Source organism: Neoarthrinium moseri (genome assembly GCF_022829205.1).
Source record: "Neoarthrinium moseri strain CBS 164.80 chromosome Unknown scaffold16_Wmoseri_CBS_16480, whole genome shotgun sequence".
Lineage (NCBI taxonomy): Eukaryota > Fungi > Ascomycota > Sordariomycetes > Amphisphaeriales > Apiosporaceae > Neoarthrinium > Neoarthrinium moseri.
In genome coordinates, this window is record NW_026055130.1 from 388739 (window position 1) to 406710 (window position 17972).

Below are 17972 nucleotides of genomic sequence, written 5' to 3' on the forward strand. Positions count from 1 at the left end.
AGCTGCTTCCCAGATGAGGGCCAAGGTGAACATATAGTACTATAGTACCACTAGGTGGGACGAAGCCTCTACAGTGACCAGTCAATAGTAGCTGACCGCTTTACCGTCCGTTGCCATTCGGCGTGTTTCTTGGTCGAGTCAGGCCCTTGGCCCTTCGCCCACTTCGGCGGGTTTTCCCAGCCCACCTGCGACGAGGAGCAGTCCAGCCAGCGCTGTGCACGCTCTCACCTTGATGGTCCGGTCCGCTAGCCGACGTCGCACCTTGGCGCTGAAGACCCTGTACCAGCACCCTGTACTAGCCGTCGCTCCAGTGGTGCCGCCTATGCCGCTAGCCCCTCCCTGGCGATCTAGCACCCCGCCATCCGGATCCCGCCAGCTTTAGCTCCAGAGGATTTTTCTGCTGTGCCTCCGATCGACCATATTTTTCTTGCTTCTGGGCTGCCGGTCTTCTCCTCCTCCTCCTCCTCCTCCTCCTCCTCCGTCGACCTTTTCTGTTCTACACATCTCCCCCGGCCACCTGTGTAAACCCAAGCATTACAAGGCAGACAGACAGACAGACAGACGACACATCAACCACAATGGCTGCTAACGGTTCCACGTATGCTCTCTCCAACGAGCACAAGGAGGTAGGACGCTCTCGCCCACCCGACATTACCCCTCCATCGTCGGACGATACGCTGGGACGGCCACGCTGACACACCGCCAGATGTTGGAGAGGTCGCTCGTCGACTCTGACCCCGAGGTTGCTGAGATCATGGTATGTGCACCCACCCGAGTCCACCCTCTCCGTCCGGCCCTGGCCGCTCACAACTGCTACAGAAGAAGGAGATCCAGCGCCAGCGCGAGTCCATCATCCTGATCGCCTCGGAGAATGTCACGTCCCGTGCCGTCTTCGATGCCCTCGGCTCGCCCATGTCCAACAAGTACTCCGAGGGTCTGCCCGGTGCCCGCTACTACGGCGGCAACCAGCACATTGACGAGATCGAGCTCCTGTGCCAGCAGCGTGCCCTCAATGCCTTCAACCTCGACCCGGCCCAGTGGGGTGTCAACGTCCAGGCCCTCAGCGGCAGCCCGGCCAACCTGCAGGTCTACCAGGCCCTGATGCCTCCCCACGGCCGCCTCATGGGTCTCGACCTCCCCCACGGTGGCCACTTGAGCCACGGCTACCAGACCCCGGCCAAGAAGATCTCGGCCATCTCGACCTACTTCGAGACCATGCCCTACCGCGTCAACATCGACACCGGCATCATCGACTACGACAGACTCGAGGAGAACGCCCAGGTCTTCCGCCCCAAGATCCTCGTCGCCGGTACCTCGGCCTACTGCCGTGAGATCGACTACGCCCGCATGCGCAAGATTGCCGACTCGGTCGGTGCCTACCTCGTCGTCGACATGGCCCACATCTCCGGTCTCATCTCGGCCGGCGTCATCAAGACCCCCTTCGACTACGCCGATGTCGTCACCACCACCACCCACAAGTCGCTCCGTGGCCCCCGTGGTGCCATGATCTTCTTCCGCAAGGGTGTCCGCAGCACCGACGCCAAGACCGGCAAGGAGGTCCTGTACGACCTGGAGGACAAGATCAACTTCTCCGTCTTCCCCGGTCACCAGGGTGGCCCCCACAACCACACCATCACTGCCCTGACCGTTGCCCTGAAGCAGGCTGCCTCGCCCGAGTTCAAGGCCTACCAGAAGCAGGTGGTTGACAACGCCAAGGCTCTCGAGGCCAGACTGAAGCAGCTTGGCTACAAGCTGGTCTCCGACGGCACCGACTCGCACATGGTCCTCGTCGACCTGCGACCCCAGGCCCTGGACGGTGCCCGTCTCGAGGGTGTTCTCGAGCAGATCAACATTGCCTGCAACAAGAACAGCATCCCCGGTGACAAGTCTGCTCTTACCCCCTGTGGTATCCGCATTGGCACTCCGGCCATGACCTCGCGTGGCTTCGGCACCAAGGACTTCGAGCGTGTCGGTGATTACATCGACCAGAGCATCAAGCTCTGCAAGGAGATCCAGGGAGCTCTGCCCAAGGAGGCCAACAAGCTCAAGGACTTCAAGGCCAAGATCGCCTCGGGCGAGATCGCCAAGATCAACGACCTGAAGAAGGAGATCTCGGCCTGGTCCCTGACCTTCCCCCTCCCCGTTGAGGGCTGGAGAGTAGACGCTGGCATCTAAACATGCTGGCTTTGTTGAAGTATGAAGTGACGATGAGGTTCAACAGGAAATGAGAGATGAAATTTAAGGGCGACTCAACATTCTCGGCGCTCAGCAAGAAAAGGGTCAGGTTTTAACATCTGAAAACAAGGGATTGATGACACGTTTATGCATTCGATGGCGTTGCTGCTCAACTGCGGCTTGGGAGTCTGGAAGCCGTTTGGCGATTGGTTTTGCACTGCTTCAACGCAGTATATGTTGCTTTATTCAACATACCATGTAGAACTACAATGACAGAAACGAAGAGCACTGTATCTGCTCTGAAGTCAAGTTTCGCATCCATCTTGTTTTGCTGCTGTGATTGGTTGCTACATGATGTAAGCATCCCGGCAACTGTGTGCGGGCCCATCCGCCATCACGTCATGCACCTGCACGTTGACTATATGTCCCTTCGGGCGGCATTTCAAGACCGTGATTCAATAATTTCGACTGCATGAAATCGATCGTAAAAATAGACGTGAAGTCTCTCATACTCGATTGCCATAAACTTTTCCTTAAACATGCCTCCGCCTGATGCAGATCTTCATCCCGTGGCCACCGGCCTGGCGAAGAAAACGGTAGATGTACGTTACTGACTGAGCTTGGTAGCAATACTATTGTGGTGTTACTGACCTTGGATAGAAACATCAAGATGACCAGCCCCTGAAACTATTCTCCGGGTGGTTCTGCCCCTTTGTGTAAAGGGTGTGGCTCGCTCTCGAGGAAAAGGGCATTCCGTACCAATACATTGAAGGCAAGTCCGTAACTATACATCCGTACACGACAACCGGAAACCCCCCGTTGACACATAGTCCAGTGAACCCGTACCACAAGGGCGAGGACCTGCTCCGCTCCAACCCGCGCGGCCTGGTCCCCACCCTCGAGGTCGCCCCGGGCAAGTCCCTCTACGAGAGCATCGTGCTGCTCGAGTACCTGGAGGACGCCTTCCCGGACCACCGGCCCCTGCGGCCCGCCGACGACTACCAGCGGGCGCGCGCCCGCATCTGGTCCGACTTCGTCACCAGCCGCGTCATCCCGGCCTTCCACCGGCTGCTGCAGTTCCAGCCATCGCGGGTTGAGGGCGGCGGCGGCGGCGGCGAGGACCGTCTGGACGCGCTGCGGGCCGAGTACCGGGCCAAGCTGCTCGAGTTCGCGCGCGACATGGATCCGGCCGGCCCGTTCTTCCTGGGCCCCGAGCTCACGACCGTCGACCTGGTCATGGTGCCCTGGGCGCTGCGCCACTGGGTCTTCGACCGGTTCAAGGGTGGGTTGCGCATCCCGGAGCCCGGGGCCGGCGGCCGCGACGAGGAGGCGTGGGCCAGGTGGAGGACGTGGCTCGATGCCATGCAGCAGAGGGACAGCGTGCGCAACACGACCAGCGAGGAGCAGTACTACCTGCCCATCTACAAGAGATATGCGGATGACGAGGCGCAGAGCGAGCTGGCCAAGGCTACAAGGGAGGGGCGGGGTGTGCCATAGAAGATGCACTCAGAACGGGTGTCCAAAACGGCATTTCATTGATGTGGAGTGACCCGGCCTGATTTTTATATTCGCACTTCATAGGCCAAAGCCGTTACTAAAGAAGACGGGGGTATGCCCTCCCTTTTGACGCCCAACACAGAAGTAAGCTTGGGAGCTTGATCTCCCCCCAATCTCCAAAAGACTACCACCGAGGATCATAGAGAACAACTCAGCTTTGGAGCATCTTGTCTCTTCACATCAGATGTGACAAGAGCTAGAAAGATGAGGGCCGTCCAGCACAGTGGCTTCCCATTGTGCCTCCCGTTCAATGTCGTAATGTCATAGTCTTGAAGACTCAGCTGTATAAACCACAGGTTCACGTATTTCTCTCTGAAGAGAGATCAGTTTATGAGACCTGTTGATACAAGATAGAATGGTGTCGCTGAGGGCAAAAAACATACAACACCAGGGATTCGCTGGTGGTCACCCACCCAACTACTAATCTGGCACTTCCCAGTTTATCTATGGGAGAGCGGACGGGATCCCGAGTTCTCTAGGAGTTATGGTCGTATGTGAAAGAACAGTGGTTAGTTGATAATTATGTAGATGTAATGGCACCCGGATCGCGTGGCACGCAGCAAAATACTGTGGCTCCGCACCGAAAAGGACAGGCCCGAAGCTCCCCGACAGCGCCACACACGACGCCTAAAAGGTAAAAGAAATAGATATGCAAGATTAGATCCGGCGGTGAAAACGAGGCGAACGGTATACAATTACGGAGGTGCACATAAGCGTATCGTAAGGAATCACTTTTGCCTTAGTATATAGTGATGGCATTGCAGGCATGCATGCAATGTCACCATGGCCTGAACAGATATATTTGGCGTCGCTGGATCTGACGCGGACTATGACAATCCTGGATGGTGCCGTAAATTCATTGGCTTGGCGAATCCAATTCAATGCTACTATGTAGTGGCATGACCAGGTCTTATTAACTAGTCATACTTGTAAGGCTGCTTTATCCCCACTCCGGACGGGTATTTGTCTTTGAGCAGTTGCAGCTGCATGTGTTGGCTTGCTGGTGTGGGGACGGTTTCATGGCCGGAAATGCTACATGCTTTTCCGAGATCGCTTTTCCGACCGCCGACGGCATGCGTTCTGACTCGAGGAACTGTGACTGAACGGTTACTAGTTAGTCAACGTAGATCCTAGGTTGGGAACTGCTTGTGGGTTCGCATCAAATTGGCGGAAGTATTTTAGCGGCATCGGCCACGACCCCGACATTGAATGGTGCGTGCGTGATGAAAAGGGATAATTCTCACATGTATCTTGTCAAGATCACATACACACCAGGAAGGACACAGCCACTACTACCAAAAGGCCGGCCTCACACATACATTCTACGCAATGGGGATACCAACTGTACCGCCCAGCGGTGTCTGGGCTCCCACCATCACCTTCTTTGACAACGAAACTGACACCCTTGAACTCGAGGCGCAATCAGCTTACTACAGCTATCTGTCCAAGACGGGGTTAGCTGGACTCGTCGTACTCGGCACCAATGCTGAAACTTTTCTCCTCACCCGAGAGGAGAGGAAGACCCTCCTCCAAACCGCCCGAAAGGCAGTCGGACCCTCGTTTCCTATCATGGCGGGCGTGGGAGGGCACTCAACCCGCCAAGTAGTAGAGCATATAGAGGATGCAGCAGAGGCGGGCGCCAACTACGCGCTCGTCTTGCCCCCAGGCTACTTCGGCAAGCAGACCACGCCGGCGGTGATTGATAACTTCTTCAACGAGGTTGCCAAAAAGAGTACGCTACCCATTGTCATCTACAACTTTCCTGCTGTTGTCAATGGGATAGACCTGGACTCGGCAACCATTGCCCGTTTAGTCAAAGCCCACCCGGGCAAGATTGTAGGCGTCAAGCTCACATGCGGTGCTGTCGCCAAGATCACACGTTTATCCGCCGAGCTTCCGTCCGATCAGTTCTCAATCTATGCGGGGCAGTCTGACTTTATAATCGGAGGCCTTGCCTCGGGAGGTTCAGGTACAATCGCGGGATTCGCGAACGTGTTCCCAAGGACCATTGTGCAGATATACAATCTTTACACCCAGGGCAAGATCGTCGAAGCGCTGGAGCTTCACAGAAAGGCTGCGCTCGCCGAACAGCCGTGCAAAGCTGGCATCGCGGCTGTGAAGTACGCTGTTTCCATTAGGACAGCCAAAGAAGCGGGTATCGACAATGCCGGCGCAAAGCTGAAACCTAGACATCCGTATATCGAGGTTTCCGACGCGGCGAAAGCGGAAATCGAGAAGCTTACTGCTCCATTGGTTGACATAGAAGCGAGCCTCAAGTAACAGGTAGTCCCAGATCAGGTAGACGAATAATAGACTACAACTGCAAAATTTCATTCTATTAAGATCACCAAATAGATTCATGAAAAGCCTACTCTGGTCTTCTAAGAGTCAAATAAGGATACATAACGCACGTGACAATCAAGTTTTGTGGCATGTTTCTACTAGGGTTCAAATCACGCATTGCTGTTATCAGAGTGCACAAACATACTTTGTCGCAATTCAGGAGAGAAACATTGTTCAGTAGCTCACGATTATTGTCAGCGTAGTTTCAAATTGATACATTCCGGCCAGCTACGGTTATGTATGTCAAAGTCGGCAGACCCAACGCTTCAAAATATTGCTTCGACTTGTCTCGTTCAGACATTACAGAACATACTTGAACAGTGGTGATGTGTCTCCCATGTCCGACAGCTCCGATTCGGTGTACCGGGCTTGAATTTCTTCCACACTCAGCTTATCCTTCTTCGCATTTCCTCTCTTGTAGGTCATCTCGAGCACAAATGACATAATCAATCCGGTGACTCCTAGGGCAAGACCGAGGCCAAATCCAGTGTGGTACTTCGGCTTCTCAGCCTCGATGTACATGAAACTACCTAGGATGCCGCCAATGTTTCCTACACAGTTGTTGAGCGCAATGGCCATGGCTCGTCGCGCCTCAGGGGCAACGTTGTTGGCGTTCCAGGATGCGGCTGCCGGCTGGATAGGGTAGATACCGACACAGCAGAGCACCACGGCAAAGTATGCGAGACCGCGCTGAGTTGAAAGCGCTCCATCTAGACCAAGGAATATGGCGAAAGACACAGTGACAATCACCATGGGGGCGGCCACGAACGGCATTCTCCAGTAGAAACGATCTGAGACCTTTGCGAACACAACGGCCGAGATCGCGGCCGCAACATATGGAGGAGCAGATGTGAGCTGGGCAACGGTATCGCTGAAGCCCATTGCTTTGGTGATGGTGGGGAGGGTGAACTTGGTACCTAGATGATATGAATCAGTTGAACATTCCCTGTGTGACGACGACTGGGAATTGTCTTACCGTAAGAGAGAGCTGACTGGACAAAAAGGAAATACGCCTGCATGTAGATTCTCCAGTTCGACAGAACCATCTTGAGGTCCTTCCAGCGGAAACGACGCTCTTCCTGAAACATGCCGCCTTGCTTGATGAACATGGAGAGCTCCAAGTGACGGATCTCGTCCGGCTCTAGCCACCTAGTTGACAAAGCAGGCGAATCAATCAGCAGGAAGAAGCATGAGATGCCAATCATGACAGTAACAAGTCCCTCCAGGATGAAGATCCACCGCCATCCGGCGTAGCCACCGACTCCGTCCATCTCGGCGATGGCGGCAGCAAGCAAACCAGAGAATGCACCAGATAGTGCACTAGCTGTGTAGAAGTACGAGATTCGGGTAGCGAGATCTTTGGGCATGTACCAATATGTGCAGAGGTAAATAGCGGCGGGGAAGAATCCAGCCCTGAGCAGCGAAACGGTTAGCGAGGACGAAGGCAAATAGAAAGACTCGGATATCATACTCGAAAATCCCAAGCAAAACCCGAACAGCCATGAGTCCACCAAAGTTGGTGACCAAACCAGTTGTCGTCATAATGATGCCCCACCCCGTAGTGAGAATTCCCAAGAACATGGACGGTCGCTTGAACTTTTTCAGAAGGATGTTGCTAGGAACTTCGAGGAGAACGTAGGGGACGAAGACTAGTATGACAGATCGGTCAGCATCGTTGCAAATATGGCCCCATCTGAGTTGCTGCAGATATTTAACACTGTATTCACGAAAAGGAACTCACAGATTGATAGCACGGTATTGTACTGCACACCAGTCATGCCCAGGTCTTCCACCATGCCCTCAATTTTCGCATTGCCAATGTTGGCACGATCGATGTGACAAATCAAGTACAAGAGAGCTAGCATGGGTACAAGTCGAACATCAACCTTAAGTCCATGTTATTCGCTGATTCCTCACGAGCGTGCAGTAGGTAGGGATCATAAGTACCTTCCTTGTGGTCTTCCGCCGCTTCTCCTCTGAATAGTTATTGTAGAACTCTGCATCTTCCGGGTCAAGGCCCAAGACGCGAAAGGTGTCGATCTCGACGACGACTGGCGCTTCTTCTACATGGTTGTGAGATGCCTTGAAGTCTGCGTCCTCCTTGTGGTCTACTGACGACTTGCGAGACATAGCTGTGAAGTGGAATGATACGAAAGAGTTGTGTACGCAGCGAGGGGGAATGCGAACTAGGCTTCTGGGATCGCTGCTTATATGAAAGACAGACCAAGAGTCATATAGCACGATTTTGCATTTCCGAACCCAACTCGCCTTTCTCTCCCGCCTCCCATATTTCCCCCTAGACTCATCCTTACCCCATACCCCGTACCCCGGACCCATTTACCCCAGGTTCTTGTCATCACCCTAGTTTCCCCTCAAAAGATCCGCATCGACCCATCGAACGGCAGCTCCATCACAAGGCAGAGCCAAGACAAGCTTATCCATGAGGGGAAAGGGCGGGGATACCGTGGTCGCACGCGGTCGCATTGCATTTCCGTCACCGTCGCACCAGTTAGGCCGAGTATAGCAAAGAGGCCACGCCAGAATGCGGGGGCACCAACTAGACTGGGTCCGTCGCCTGACGGAAAAGCACCGGACTATCGTACGACAGCTTCCTTGTGCATGGTTTTCCGTCGGGGAGAATCCCGATCGATAGTATTGGAGGTTCAGGATTGAAAGTCGCCTGACTCGCAGCCGGTCCACTTGATTGGGTCCCCTATGCGAAACATGGCCGGGCTCACGTGAAATCATCTTATTAGTTGTTTGGTTGACGATTGATAGGTAGCAGATTTCTTGTCAATGATTGATTGTTTTCAAAGGAATTCCTTATCCGTTCTACCACAGAGAGGCTTCAAAATGTCGAAAAGCGCAGTGATAACGAATATCACTATCACGCCGGTGGCATTCCATGACATGCCCCTGCTGAACAGCGTCGGCGTTCACGAGCCATTTGCACTACGTAGCATTATCGAAGTCATCACAGACGCTGGTGTCTATGGTCTGGGAGAGTCTTACGGCGACGACACACATCTCGAGCGTCTGGGCCGTGCAGCGAAGAACATCAAAGCGCTGAAGCCCTCGGTCTATGATCTCAACGCAATCTATAGCGCATGCGCTGGGTCTCTCAAGGGCGACAGCACGCATGGCGGTGATGGCATGGCCGGCATGGTGACCACAGCCTCCACTGAAGACAAGATCTTTAGTCCGTTCGAGGTGGCATGTCTCGATATTCAGGGAAAGCTGGCGGGTGTTCCCGTAAGCGATTTGCTTGGCGGCCGTGTGCGGGACTCTGTCGCTTACTCGGCATATCTATTCTATAAGTGGGCCGGCCACCCCGGCGAGCCGGACGATGAGTACGGGGCAGCACTTGACCCGGAAGGCCTAGTCAAGCAGGCAAAGAAAATTATAGATGAGTATGGCTTCACAGCAATAAAGCTCAAAGGCGGTGTTTTCGAGCCCGCGCAGGAGGTTGCTGCCATCAAGGCGCTACATGCCGCGTTTCCTGGAATCCCATTACGCCTAGACCCCAACGCCGCGTGGACTGTTGAAACGTCCAAATGGGTGGCGAAGGAGCTCGCCGGTATCGTCGAGTACCTCGAGGACCCGGCAGGAGGCATCGACGGGATGGCAGCGGTGGCCAACAGCACAGAGGCAAGCATGCCGCTGGCGACAAACATGGCTGTGGTCGCCTTCAACCAGCTACCTTCATCCATCGCGCAGAACGCGGTGCAGGTGGTTCTCTCGGACCACCATTTCTGGGGCGGACTACGCAAGTCTCAACTGCTGGCGGGTATTTGCCATACGTGGGGAATGCGACTCAGCATGCATTCCAACAGCCATCTGGGCATCTCCCTCGCAGCCATGACACACCTGGCTGGCGCTACTCGTAATTTGGACTACGCGTGCGACACGCACTGGCCGTGGAAGCGGCGGGAAGAGGATGTCATTGCGGACGGTGCCTTGCGATGGGTACCAGGCGGTGCGGTGGAGGTGCCAACGAAGCCCGGATTGGGTATTGAGCTTGACAGGGGAAAACTTGCAAAGCTCCATGAGCAGTATCTCACCTGTGGACTAAGGAAGCGGGATGATACGACGTATATGCAGAAGTTTCAGCCAGAGTTCTCAGCCACGATTCCGAAGTGGTGAGGCGGACTGCCAGGGAAGGTAGTGATGTATGAATTAGATTATATATCTGTATTGTCGCAACGTGAAAGTCGCTTTCAATAAAAACCAAATATTTCTTCACATTATTCAACCGTCCCCCAGGGAATATCACCTTTAGCGGAAATCAATACAAAGGGGCATGCGGCCAGATTAGACAACGTGTGGATGTTCCTATTTCACCTGTATACTTGGTGTGACAATCTCGTTGGGAATACTAACACAACTGCAGCTTCAGTAACTCACCTTTCATGGCTGACATTATGGAAGTCCTTCTTGGCTCATCCCTTCGTTGATTCCCATGGCTCCATCAACGTCTGCAAGTGTTTTACGTTGAAACTACAGGGCTTTCAAACTGGTGGGCAGCATCACATTTTTTGTCGTTACTAAGACATGCCCGTGAATTAAACTTGTTGAATGAAGAAGCACCGAAGTTATTGATATGTTTCCTGACAGGCTCCCCATATCGCTTTCTTTGGCTGCGTCTGGGTTTATTCGCTTTGTCGGGTAATTTTTCCGGTTCAGTCTTGAGTAATGGGGGCGACGTTTTGTTCCTCAGGAAGTAAGAATTGCACAAAGGCCAAATCCTATCTCCCGGTCTGGTGTTGTCCTAACGCCGTAGGACAAGGACGAGAACCAGCGACTTATGTGCCAAGGAGGAGGAGCTGCAGCGTTGATTCAAAGACAGTGGCGGGAAGGTTAGCAGGCACTTTTGTATCTCAGCACTGTCCCTGGCATCTTTGTGGTCTATTCCTTGAGAGAAACCACAGTCCAACAGCATGGAATGTGATTTCAGACTTGAGATAGTCGTGGTATCAAGAGAGACAGCTCGGCAGCGACGAGCTGTCGAAGGACCTACACCGACAGAACTTCTTGGTTCTTTTCAGGATCACAACAGCGTGACACATTGTATACCGAGCTTTGCCCCTTCGAGCAAAGGAATCAATTCTTCTTGTCTTATCACTTCCACCAGTTTACTGTCGAATGAATGGATAAGAACGTACATCTATTTATTATAGATTTCAAAACTAGACACGTGATTTGTAGGATATGCAGTAACAACGCAAAATCATTGCCTACAACTAAATCTGACAGCGAAGCCTTTACTCATTTTTAAAGACCCGTATTACTCTGCCCATTGGAATGAAATCAATACAACCCAGATTCAACGGTGTGTGGAAAACGACACAGGCAACCTCAATATTTTTCGAAGCCAACCGTTAACATGTGACATAGTGCTTCTGGGATTAGACACCTTTGCCCCCTACAGTGCGAGAACGGCAGTTACGCAGTGTCACAGGTAACATGCAAACACGAGGCACCAGTCATCCGTCATGACGATTAGGCCCCACCGCCTTTGCCCGAGTACGGCACAGCAAGCAGATGATCCTTCCACTCGATTGGTTGATTGATAGGACAACCCAACGAAACTATTATGCAATACTACCAAACATGTTCCCTCAGTATGGAGTTGCCGAGATGCTGAAATACCGAGAAGGCCTGACCTGGCCTGTGACGACTTGCAGGCTGAGTTCCTGATTGGTTCTGTCGTAAAATCCGAACCACGCTAACCTGATACACCTAGAGCCCGATGAGCTTAGCCACGGACCACGGGGTACCTGGATAGTTTCTACCTAGTCACCGCTGACGCCCCTATAAGCAACATAGATTAGCGTAGCACTATGAGGCAAGGTGGGTCTGGATTGGGACTTACGAGATGGCGCAGCTGGATCGTTGCATGGATGTTTTGTGAGTCCCTTCACGAGTCAAAAGGTGGATGCTGGTTACAAATCTCGTGAAGCAGTGGAGCCAACGAGCCGTACCTAGGTAGGCTTCCAGACTAGGTGTGTTGGATTGGGTATGGCCGAGCTGGGTTGGAAGACTTTTCTGTCTAGCCTTCACAACGTCGGCTAGAACGAGCCTCGGGTTCAACGAGGCCAAAATAAAACGGCTCTATAGCTTACTGACCGGGCGGCCGACGTTTGAGTCTCCCATAGATCTTGCGGATCGAGCATGTGATACTGAATCCATTGAAAAGCCACTGGTTGGCGTGGCGTCCATAGTAAAAGCTGGGTTTGGAAGTACGGCGACAATTATGCGCCATCTCGTCAGCGGTTCTTCTCCGCGGGGAGGCTGAAGCAGGGGCGGGCATGATACCATAAGTAGAATCTGACAAACAAACAAGATGGACAAGATCCATGCAAGGCCCTTTAACATGAGGTGGGATAACGGTTCATATACCGCAGTGCTAGGCCTAGGGACTTTGCAGCGCAGACTCCACTAGTTATTGTGAGGTTCTTGACTCTACCAAACATAGTAGGTCTTCGAAGAAGAACCAACACAATGTGATCAGGTCCCATAGCAAAACCCGAGTAGCAATAACTTGGTCTTAGAGATCTGTGTCCGACCCGCTGCACTGAATCCGAACGCTGTGCTCAACCCGCAGGTCTTTTACGGCACAGCCAATCAAATGTCTCCATCATTCGACCCTTTCGCCTCTCCAAGCCACCGGTACGCGAATCGAAATTCTAGTGTAATCACATTTAACTCGTCGGCATATCCTGATTCTGCAGTGGTACTGTAATGACTACAGCTCATGATGGCACCTCTTTCTTACGCGCTAGATCTTGGAGCCGAGTACTTGGCAAAATATTCAGATGGGTCTGACCAAAAGACTCTCAGCTCATTCCATCCCCTATCACCAACAGAGGTCCTCTCGATTGAGCGTCCGATATCGACAACTTACCTCCTTGCACTTTCAAAAGCTGCCGATGATCACTTCTCTCTAGAACGCCCGGCAGGGCCTTCTCGCAGCTTGCAAGATAGTACCATAATTCCGCCACCTGTGTCCCCATTCCACTGCGACATGCAGGCTGGCACAGCGAACTCAACTATTGTATCTATCACAAAGCAAGATGGTATCATGGTCATGGCTCTTCTAATCCTTGCCATGGCTGTCGTGCTCATAGTGGAGATTCGGACGGCGTTAAGACCACAATTTCTGGAACGACACGGGTAGGGTTTAATTGACCACATGAGTCTATGTTATCATGGGCTAATTGAACATAGCACCCTTGTTTCGACCGAAGAGACATTTGGCGAATCAAACAAAAGTAAGACTAATTCTTCACCACCGACCATAGTCTAATTTTCTTGTCTACGAAGGGGTACTATGATGGATAATGGAATAATGTACGAGCTTCGTTATGGTTCAAGAGAGCTTCTGGTAGAAGCTTTCAATATAATTGCAGCATATTAGAATAGCGGGTCGGGTGAAAGGAATACCTCTTTTAATCTAGCCTATCTGTAAAGCTAATTCGACAATGGAGTTCGTTGGCGAAATGCATGAGATATCCAAAGATCGAAGGGACTTCGCAATCGACAATACGTCCTTGGAAACTCCATTGATTGGCCACCCGTGACACTTCTGCGCGATGATGGATGCTTCGAACACCTCCGCCAGGTCTTTGCTATCCCAAACGCCTTCTCTGCGGTCTAGTGCTCTGAGCGCTATGACAACCCTTTGAAGTAGTTCCATGTCTTTTGTGAAACAGCCAACCAAAGATAGCGGGGGTATGATTGCGGCATCAAAGGAAAAGAGGGCCCTTGGTGATGGAGGCAAAGATCTGATTATAAGTTCAACCTCATCAACAATGGGGCGCAGGTCGCCCTCTTCAAAGTCATCTTCCTGGCTTGGCGACCAGGGCTCTTCATCCAGTAGTGCGATCCATGTTTTCTGATGAAGACGGGTCGTGAAAGCTTCGCACAAGTCCTTTGCCGATGCGGATTGACCCAGGAAGGTACCCATGAATAGGTCGAATCGGGCACTCCATCTCATAAATTGTTGATATATACCTCGATAAGACTGTAAATCTTTCTCTGAGAAGTTTGGCGGTGGTAGCTCGCTGCACGTCAGGCCCTTCTGTTCTGGTCTAGTCTGCCAGATGTCACAAGGATACATAATCTCGTAGAAAATGTCATGAGTGATTTCGATCTGGTGGAGCTCTTTCCTAGCTGCGTTCAAGCTTGAAAAGGGCACGATGGGACCAAATGTTTCCACAGCGGCTGGTATGCTGGATTGACCACACAATTGTCGCTGCGAGACGACCTCATCCTCGACGAGCATCGACGTATCTAGCCCGAGACAGGAGAACAGAGTGACAATAGAGTCCATCCCATCTTCTGGTTCGCAAGCATATCTTTGCTCCGTTTCTTCGTTTAGGGAACAGGGTTGCCTGGAATTTGGCATGATTGGCATCGAACCTGATTCGGAAGACAGTACGGATGCAAGTAAACGTGATCCGGATTTCAAATGCTTCATGGACTCCAAGTATTGTCCACGAACATTCTCAAAGCAGATGAACAAGATGCAACAGATCAGGCTTATTTGAATGTTGGCCGCTGTAGGGTTAGACATGAGCGGTTGGATATAACGGATGGCGAGGTTATAATGGAGAATGATAAAGCGGTCCATATCGCCTTGAGGTCTCCAAGCCACCTGACTCTTCTGCAGCAGGAAGTTATGATGAGCCGCGCCGAGTGCTACCAAAGCATAGCATATCCCTTCGTTTTGGAGGCTCAAATGAGGCATCCGCTCGATCCAGAAGTTACCGTGTACGGTTGAGCCAGCGCCAAGGTCCTTCATCGTATAGCAGAGTGCGTGATGGAAAAACCGGCTCTCAAGATTGGTCAGATTCGGAAGAGCACGAAAACCTGAGCGCAAGGTGGTCGTCGTGGCATGGATCTGCTTGCAACTTTGCCGCGATTCCAGGGTTGTTGATGGGAGCTCGTCGTATCCGTCACAGACAACGTGATCTTTCCGACATCGATGACATGTTGGTTTCGCTTCGTCGCATTTGAGGTGGCGGATTCTGTACCAAGCGCGCCGTGAGTAACTAGACAGTCAAGTTTGCCAAGGCAGCGGAAACGTACTTGCTGGAAGTTGGTGGCGTGTTAGTACTCCGTGGCTATTGAGTAGAAGAACATATGTGTCTCCTGTGCAATGAACGGGCAACCAACCAGGTCTTGCATCCTGTCCTGACTTTTGGTACTCTAGCTCGAGCCCGCTTGGCGCGAGGTACACACGCTGACGATCCGCCTTTGAGGTTAGACTCCGCCAAATCCTTCATTGTCTTTGCATCGAAATGACTATGGCCAAGGCCAATCATCAGCGAAGGTTCTGCCGGTAGTTTATGGAAATTGGAAAGCTTGACCTCCAGATTCTTGCGGCGGGACTTTTCAAACCTGGCTGGGACGGGACGCCTTACTGCCAGGCTAATTCAGTGGGGTCACCGCTGAAGCCTCTTTTTTGGGTAACTACCGGTAGCGTCTCAATCGATCTGGCGGGTCTGGCATCCCCTGCCGAGCCCTGCATACTCCGCCTCGGCCCCAGCCCCAGACCGAACCTAGACCGCACCAAGCCTGTGCCAAGAGCCACAGGCCTAGCCGTAAAAGACATGAACCCAAGTGGCTCACTTATTCGTGAATCTGCCGAACTCCCGCTCTCGTTTGGGTAGAGGGCGAGTAGGGTCATGTTTGTTTCTGGGACACTTCCGATCTCTAGTGTTAATCATCATTGAAGGATGTGGCTACTCGGATGTAGGACTCGGTTGTTGACATTTATTCCTGGTCCTGCAATGGCCTAGGCCACTCACCCTCCTGCCATCCTCCCCTCTTTCCCGTTCTTTTTCTTCTTGCACTTGAAGCTGGCGCGGAAAATGACACAACAGTCTTAGGCTTTTGGTTATAGTGGAACCTTCATACTCTGCCGCATTTGTCGTGATTTTACTTGACAGGCAACACCAGAATAAACCAATCAAGGTGTATACAGCACGAAATGGGGTTTCCGGGTATTTGATATCTAACTGCATTATCGTTCATGCTTCGCCATGACATTAGGTCCTATTCCAGTCTCTGCATCGTTGCAAACGCTACCATGGTCATGAGAGCGACGTCCCCCATGGTTTCCGGGTGACCCTTGAAATATTTCATCGCTGTAACGGCAAAGAACGCTGAATGGTGATACTACGTGGCCAGGCAGAAGCCGGCACCAGCAAAGACACCAATAGCACTCAGAATGAACTGCCAATTATCCGACCTTCGGCTGCCGATAGTTCCGGCATCAAAGTAGAACACCATAGTACATATACCGGCCAGTGCAATCTGCAGAAGATAAACCATCGCGGCAAACAACTTGCTGCTGAAGAATACAGCCCATATGTGCGACCTCACTTCCTTGGCTTCGGTATTATGTTCTGCCGGGTCGATAAAGATTCCCAGAAGAGACTTGTACTTCTTCATCTGAGCTTTTTTCAGGGATGTTGAGACGTTGGGTTTACCTGCGGAGGAGTCAGTCCAGCTGGCCTCCTCGTTAATGCCCTGCTCTGGCTTGTCACGAGACCATAGAAACTCAAACACGACACCCAGAGGTTGTGCGAGTAGAATGAGCGGAACCAACTGTCCAAAGCCCCACGAACTCTCTGTAGATCCTGTATAAGGGAGCATCTGCGCTCTTGGAACAAGAATCTGAATGGTGCCATAAACCAGACTTGTGACTGACAGCCAGATGGAAGCAGCGAATGATGACGCAAACTCGAGGCAGGCCAGCATCGGAAATACAGCGGCGAAAAAGAGACGAAATATCCATAGCCAAATTGGATGTCCACTGCGATGCAGTCTCATCGCCAAAGCCTTGAGAAGCCTGAACGAGATGTCTTCGAAAGGATTTCGAAGGTAGCGACGGTATGCCCTAGTGGGCCAGTCGAAAATACCGCCTATCTTCCAGGCGTAGGTAACGGCCAGAATAATGAACCCGAGCGGTGCGTCTGGGCCAACGCCATCGCCCCAAAGCTTCAGCCAGAAGCATTTTGCGGGGACGGCCCAGCCAGTTCGCCCGTCCAATACGCCCTCCCACCAGAAAACCCCCCAGTCGTTACTAACGGTAGGGACGAGGCCGATAATTAGCATAATAAGTAGTGTCATCATGCCAGAGAGTCGCCAAATCAAGATACCTCGGCGTTTGTGCAGATACGACTGAAGCAGAGTGATAGCCGAGAGGTGCACACTGCTTGACATCCATGCTAGATAAAGCACGACCTGGAAATGGTATACGGATATAGAGCCAGTTCGTAAGCCCTGGAAACCGGCGCCCATGATTGCAACACCTGTGACAATCTGTTGGTCACTGAGCGCCAGTACGCCTTTGCGGAGGTATTTTTGTGCTCGAGACCAATTAGATGGTCGATGTGGCATAAAAGGTGTAATGCAGAAGATAATGCAGAAGACTTCGGTGTCGATAGGTCCAAGCAGCGAGCGATCTACCAGACCGCTGATATACGCTGTGAGAACAGCGAAAAATGTGACATAGGCGCTGACAATGAAAGCCAGAACCACGCCAATACCAGAAACGTCCGCATCCCCGGCCGGGACCCCGCCGTTGATTACTTGGTATTCGCAAGTTTCTGTAGCCATGTAATCGAAAGTAGAGCGTTCAAGGCACAGGCTTGAGAGAGAAGGAATGGCGACGCGTTGAAGTGTTCACTTGGTGTATACTGCGGAGAGAGACTGATCTTCTGTTCCCCCTTTTGGATGCATGCCGAAGAGACGAATCACCCTGTTTGCGGGTCCGCTCAGCAGGAAGTCATGAAGAATGAAATTTGGCGGACTGAACTACGTAGGTACCTTTGAAACTAAGCAATCTAGAACGGATCAACATTGGCCAAGTAATACGGCATGTCCAA

At 52.2% G+C, this 17972-nt stretch overlaps 7 protein-coding genes across 7 annotated transcripts; 4 read left to right on the forward strand and 3 right to left on the reverse strand.

The window, feature by feature from the left end:
- Positions 1-578: 578 nt before the first annotated feature.
- JN550_005345 (uncharacterized protein) lies at positions 579-2175 on the forward strand (the record flags this gene model as incomplete). The annotated part of the gene is made up of 3 exons (XM_049316962.1): positions 579-626; positions 707-757; positions 820-2175. The coding sequence occupies 3 exons, from the start codon at positions 579-581 to the stop codon at positions 2173-2175; spliced, it is 1455 nt and encodes a 484-aa protein (XP_049172761.1).
- Positions 2176-2714: 539 nt separating this feature from the next.
- On the forward strand, positions 2715-3672 carry JN550_005346 (uncharacterized protein; the record flags this gene model as incomplete). The annotated part of the gene is made up of 2 exons (XM_049316963.1): positions 2715-2777; positions 2923-3672. The coding sequence occupies 2 exons, from the start codon at positions 2715-2717 to the stop codon at positions 3670-3672; spliced, it is 813 nt and encodes a 270-aa protein (XP_049172762.1).
- Positions 3673-5061: 1389 nt separating this feature from the next.
- On the forward strand, positions 5062-6012 carry JN550_005347 (uncharacterized protein; the record flags this gene model as incomplete). The annotated part of the gene is made up of 1 exon (XM_049316964.1): positions 5062-6012. The coding sequence occupies one exon, from the start codon at positions 5062-5064 to the stop codon at positions 6010-6012; it is 951 nt and encodes a 316-aa protein (XP_049172763.1).
- A 363-nt stretch (positions 6013-6375) lies between these two features.
- On the reverse strand, positions 6376-8205 carry JN550_005348 (uncharacterized protein; the record flags this gene model as incomplete). The annotated part of the gene is made up of 5 exons (XM_049316965.1): positions 6376-6992; positions 7052-7488; positions 7547-7724; positions 7817-7961; positions 8023-8205. The coding sequence occupies 5 exons, from the start codon at positions 8203-8205 to the stop codon at positions 6376-6378; spliced, it is 1560 nt and encodes a 519-aa protein (XP_049172764.1).
- Positions 8206-8928: 723 nt separating this feature from the next.
- JN550_005349 (uncharacterized protein) lies at positions 8929-10218 on the forward strand (the record flags this gene model as incomplete). Its single annotated transcript, XM_049316966.1, has 1 exon — positions 8929-10218. One exon carries the CDS (start codon positions 8929-8931, stop codon positions 10216-10218), a length of 1290 nt encoding a protein of 429 aa, XP_049172765.1.
- Positions 10219-13528: 3310 nt separating this feature from the next.
- On the reverse strand, positions 13529-14878 carry JN550_005350 (uncharacterized protein; the record flags this gene model as incomplete). The annotated part of the gene is made up of 1 exon (XM_049316967.1): positions 13529-14878. One exon carries the CDS (start codon positions 14876-14878, stop codon positions 13529-13531), a length of 1350 nt encoding a protein of 449 aa, XP_049172766.1.
- A 1379-nt stretch (positions 14879-16257) lies between these two features.
- JN550_005351 (uncharacterized protein) lies at positions 16258-17703 on the reverse strand (the record flags this gene model as incomplete). Its single annotated transcript, XM_049316968.1, has 1 exon — positions 16258-17703. One exon carries the CDS (start codon positions 17701-17703, stop codon positions 16258-16260), a length of 1446 nt encoding a protein of 481 aa, XP_049172767.1.
- Positions 17704-17972: the final 269 nt, after the last annotated feature.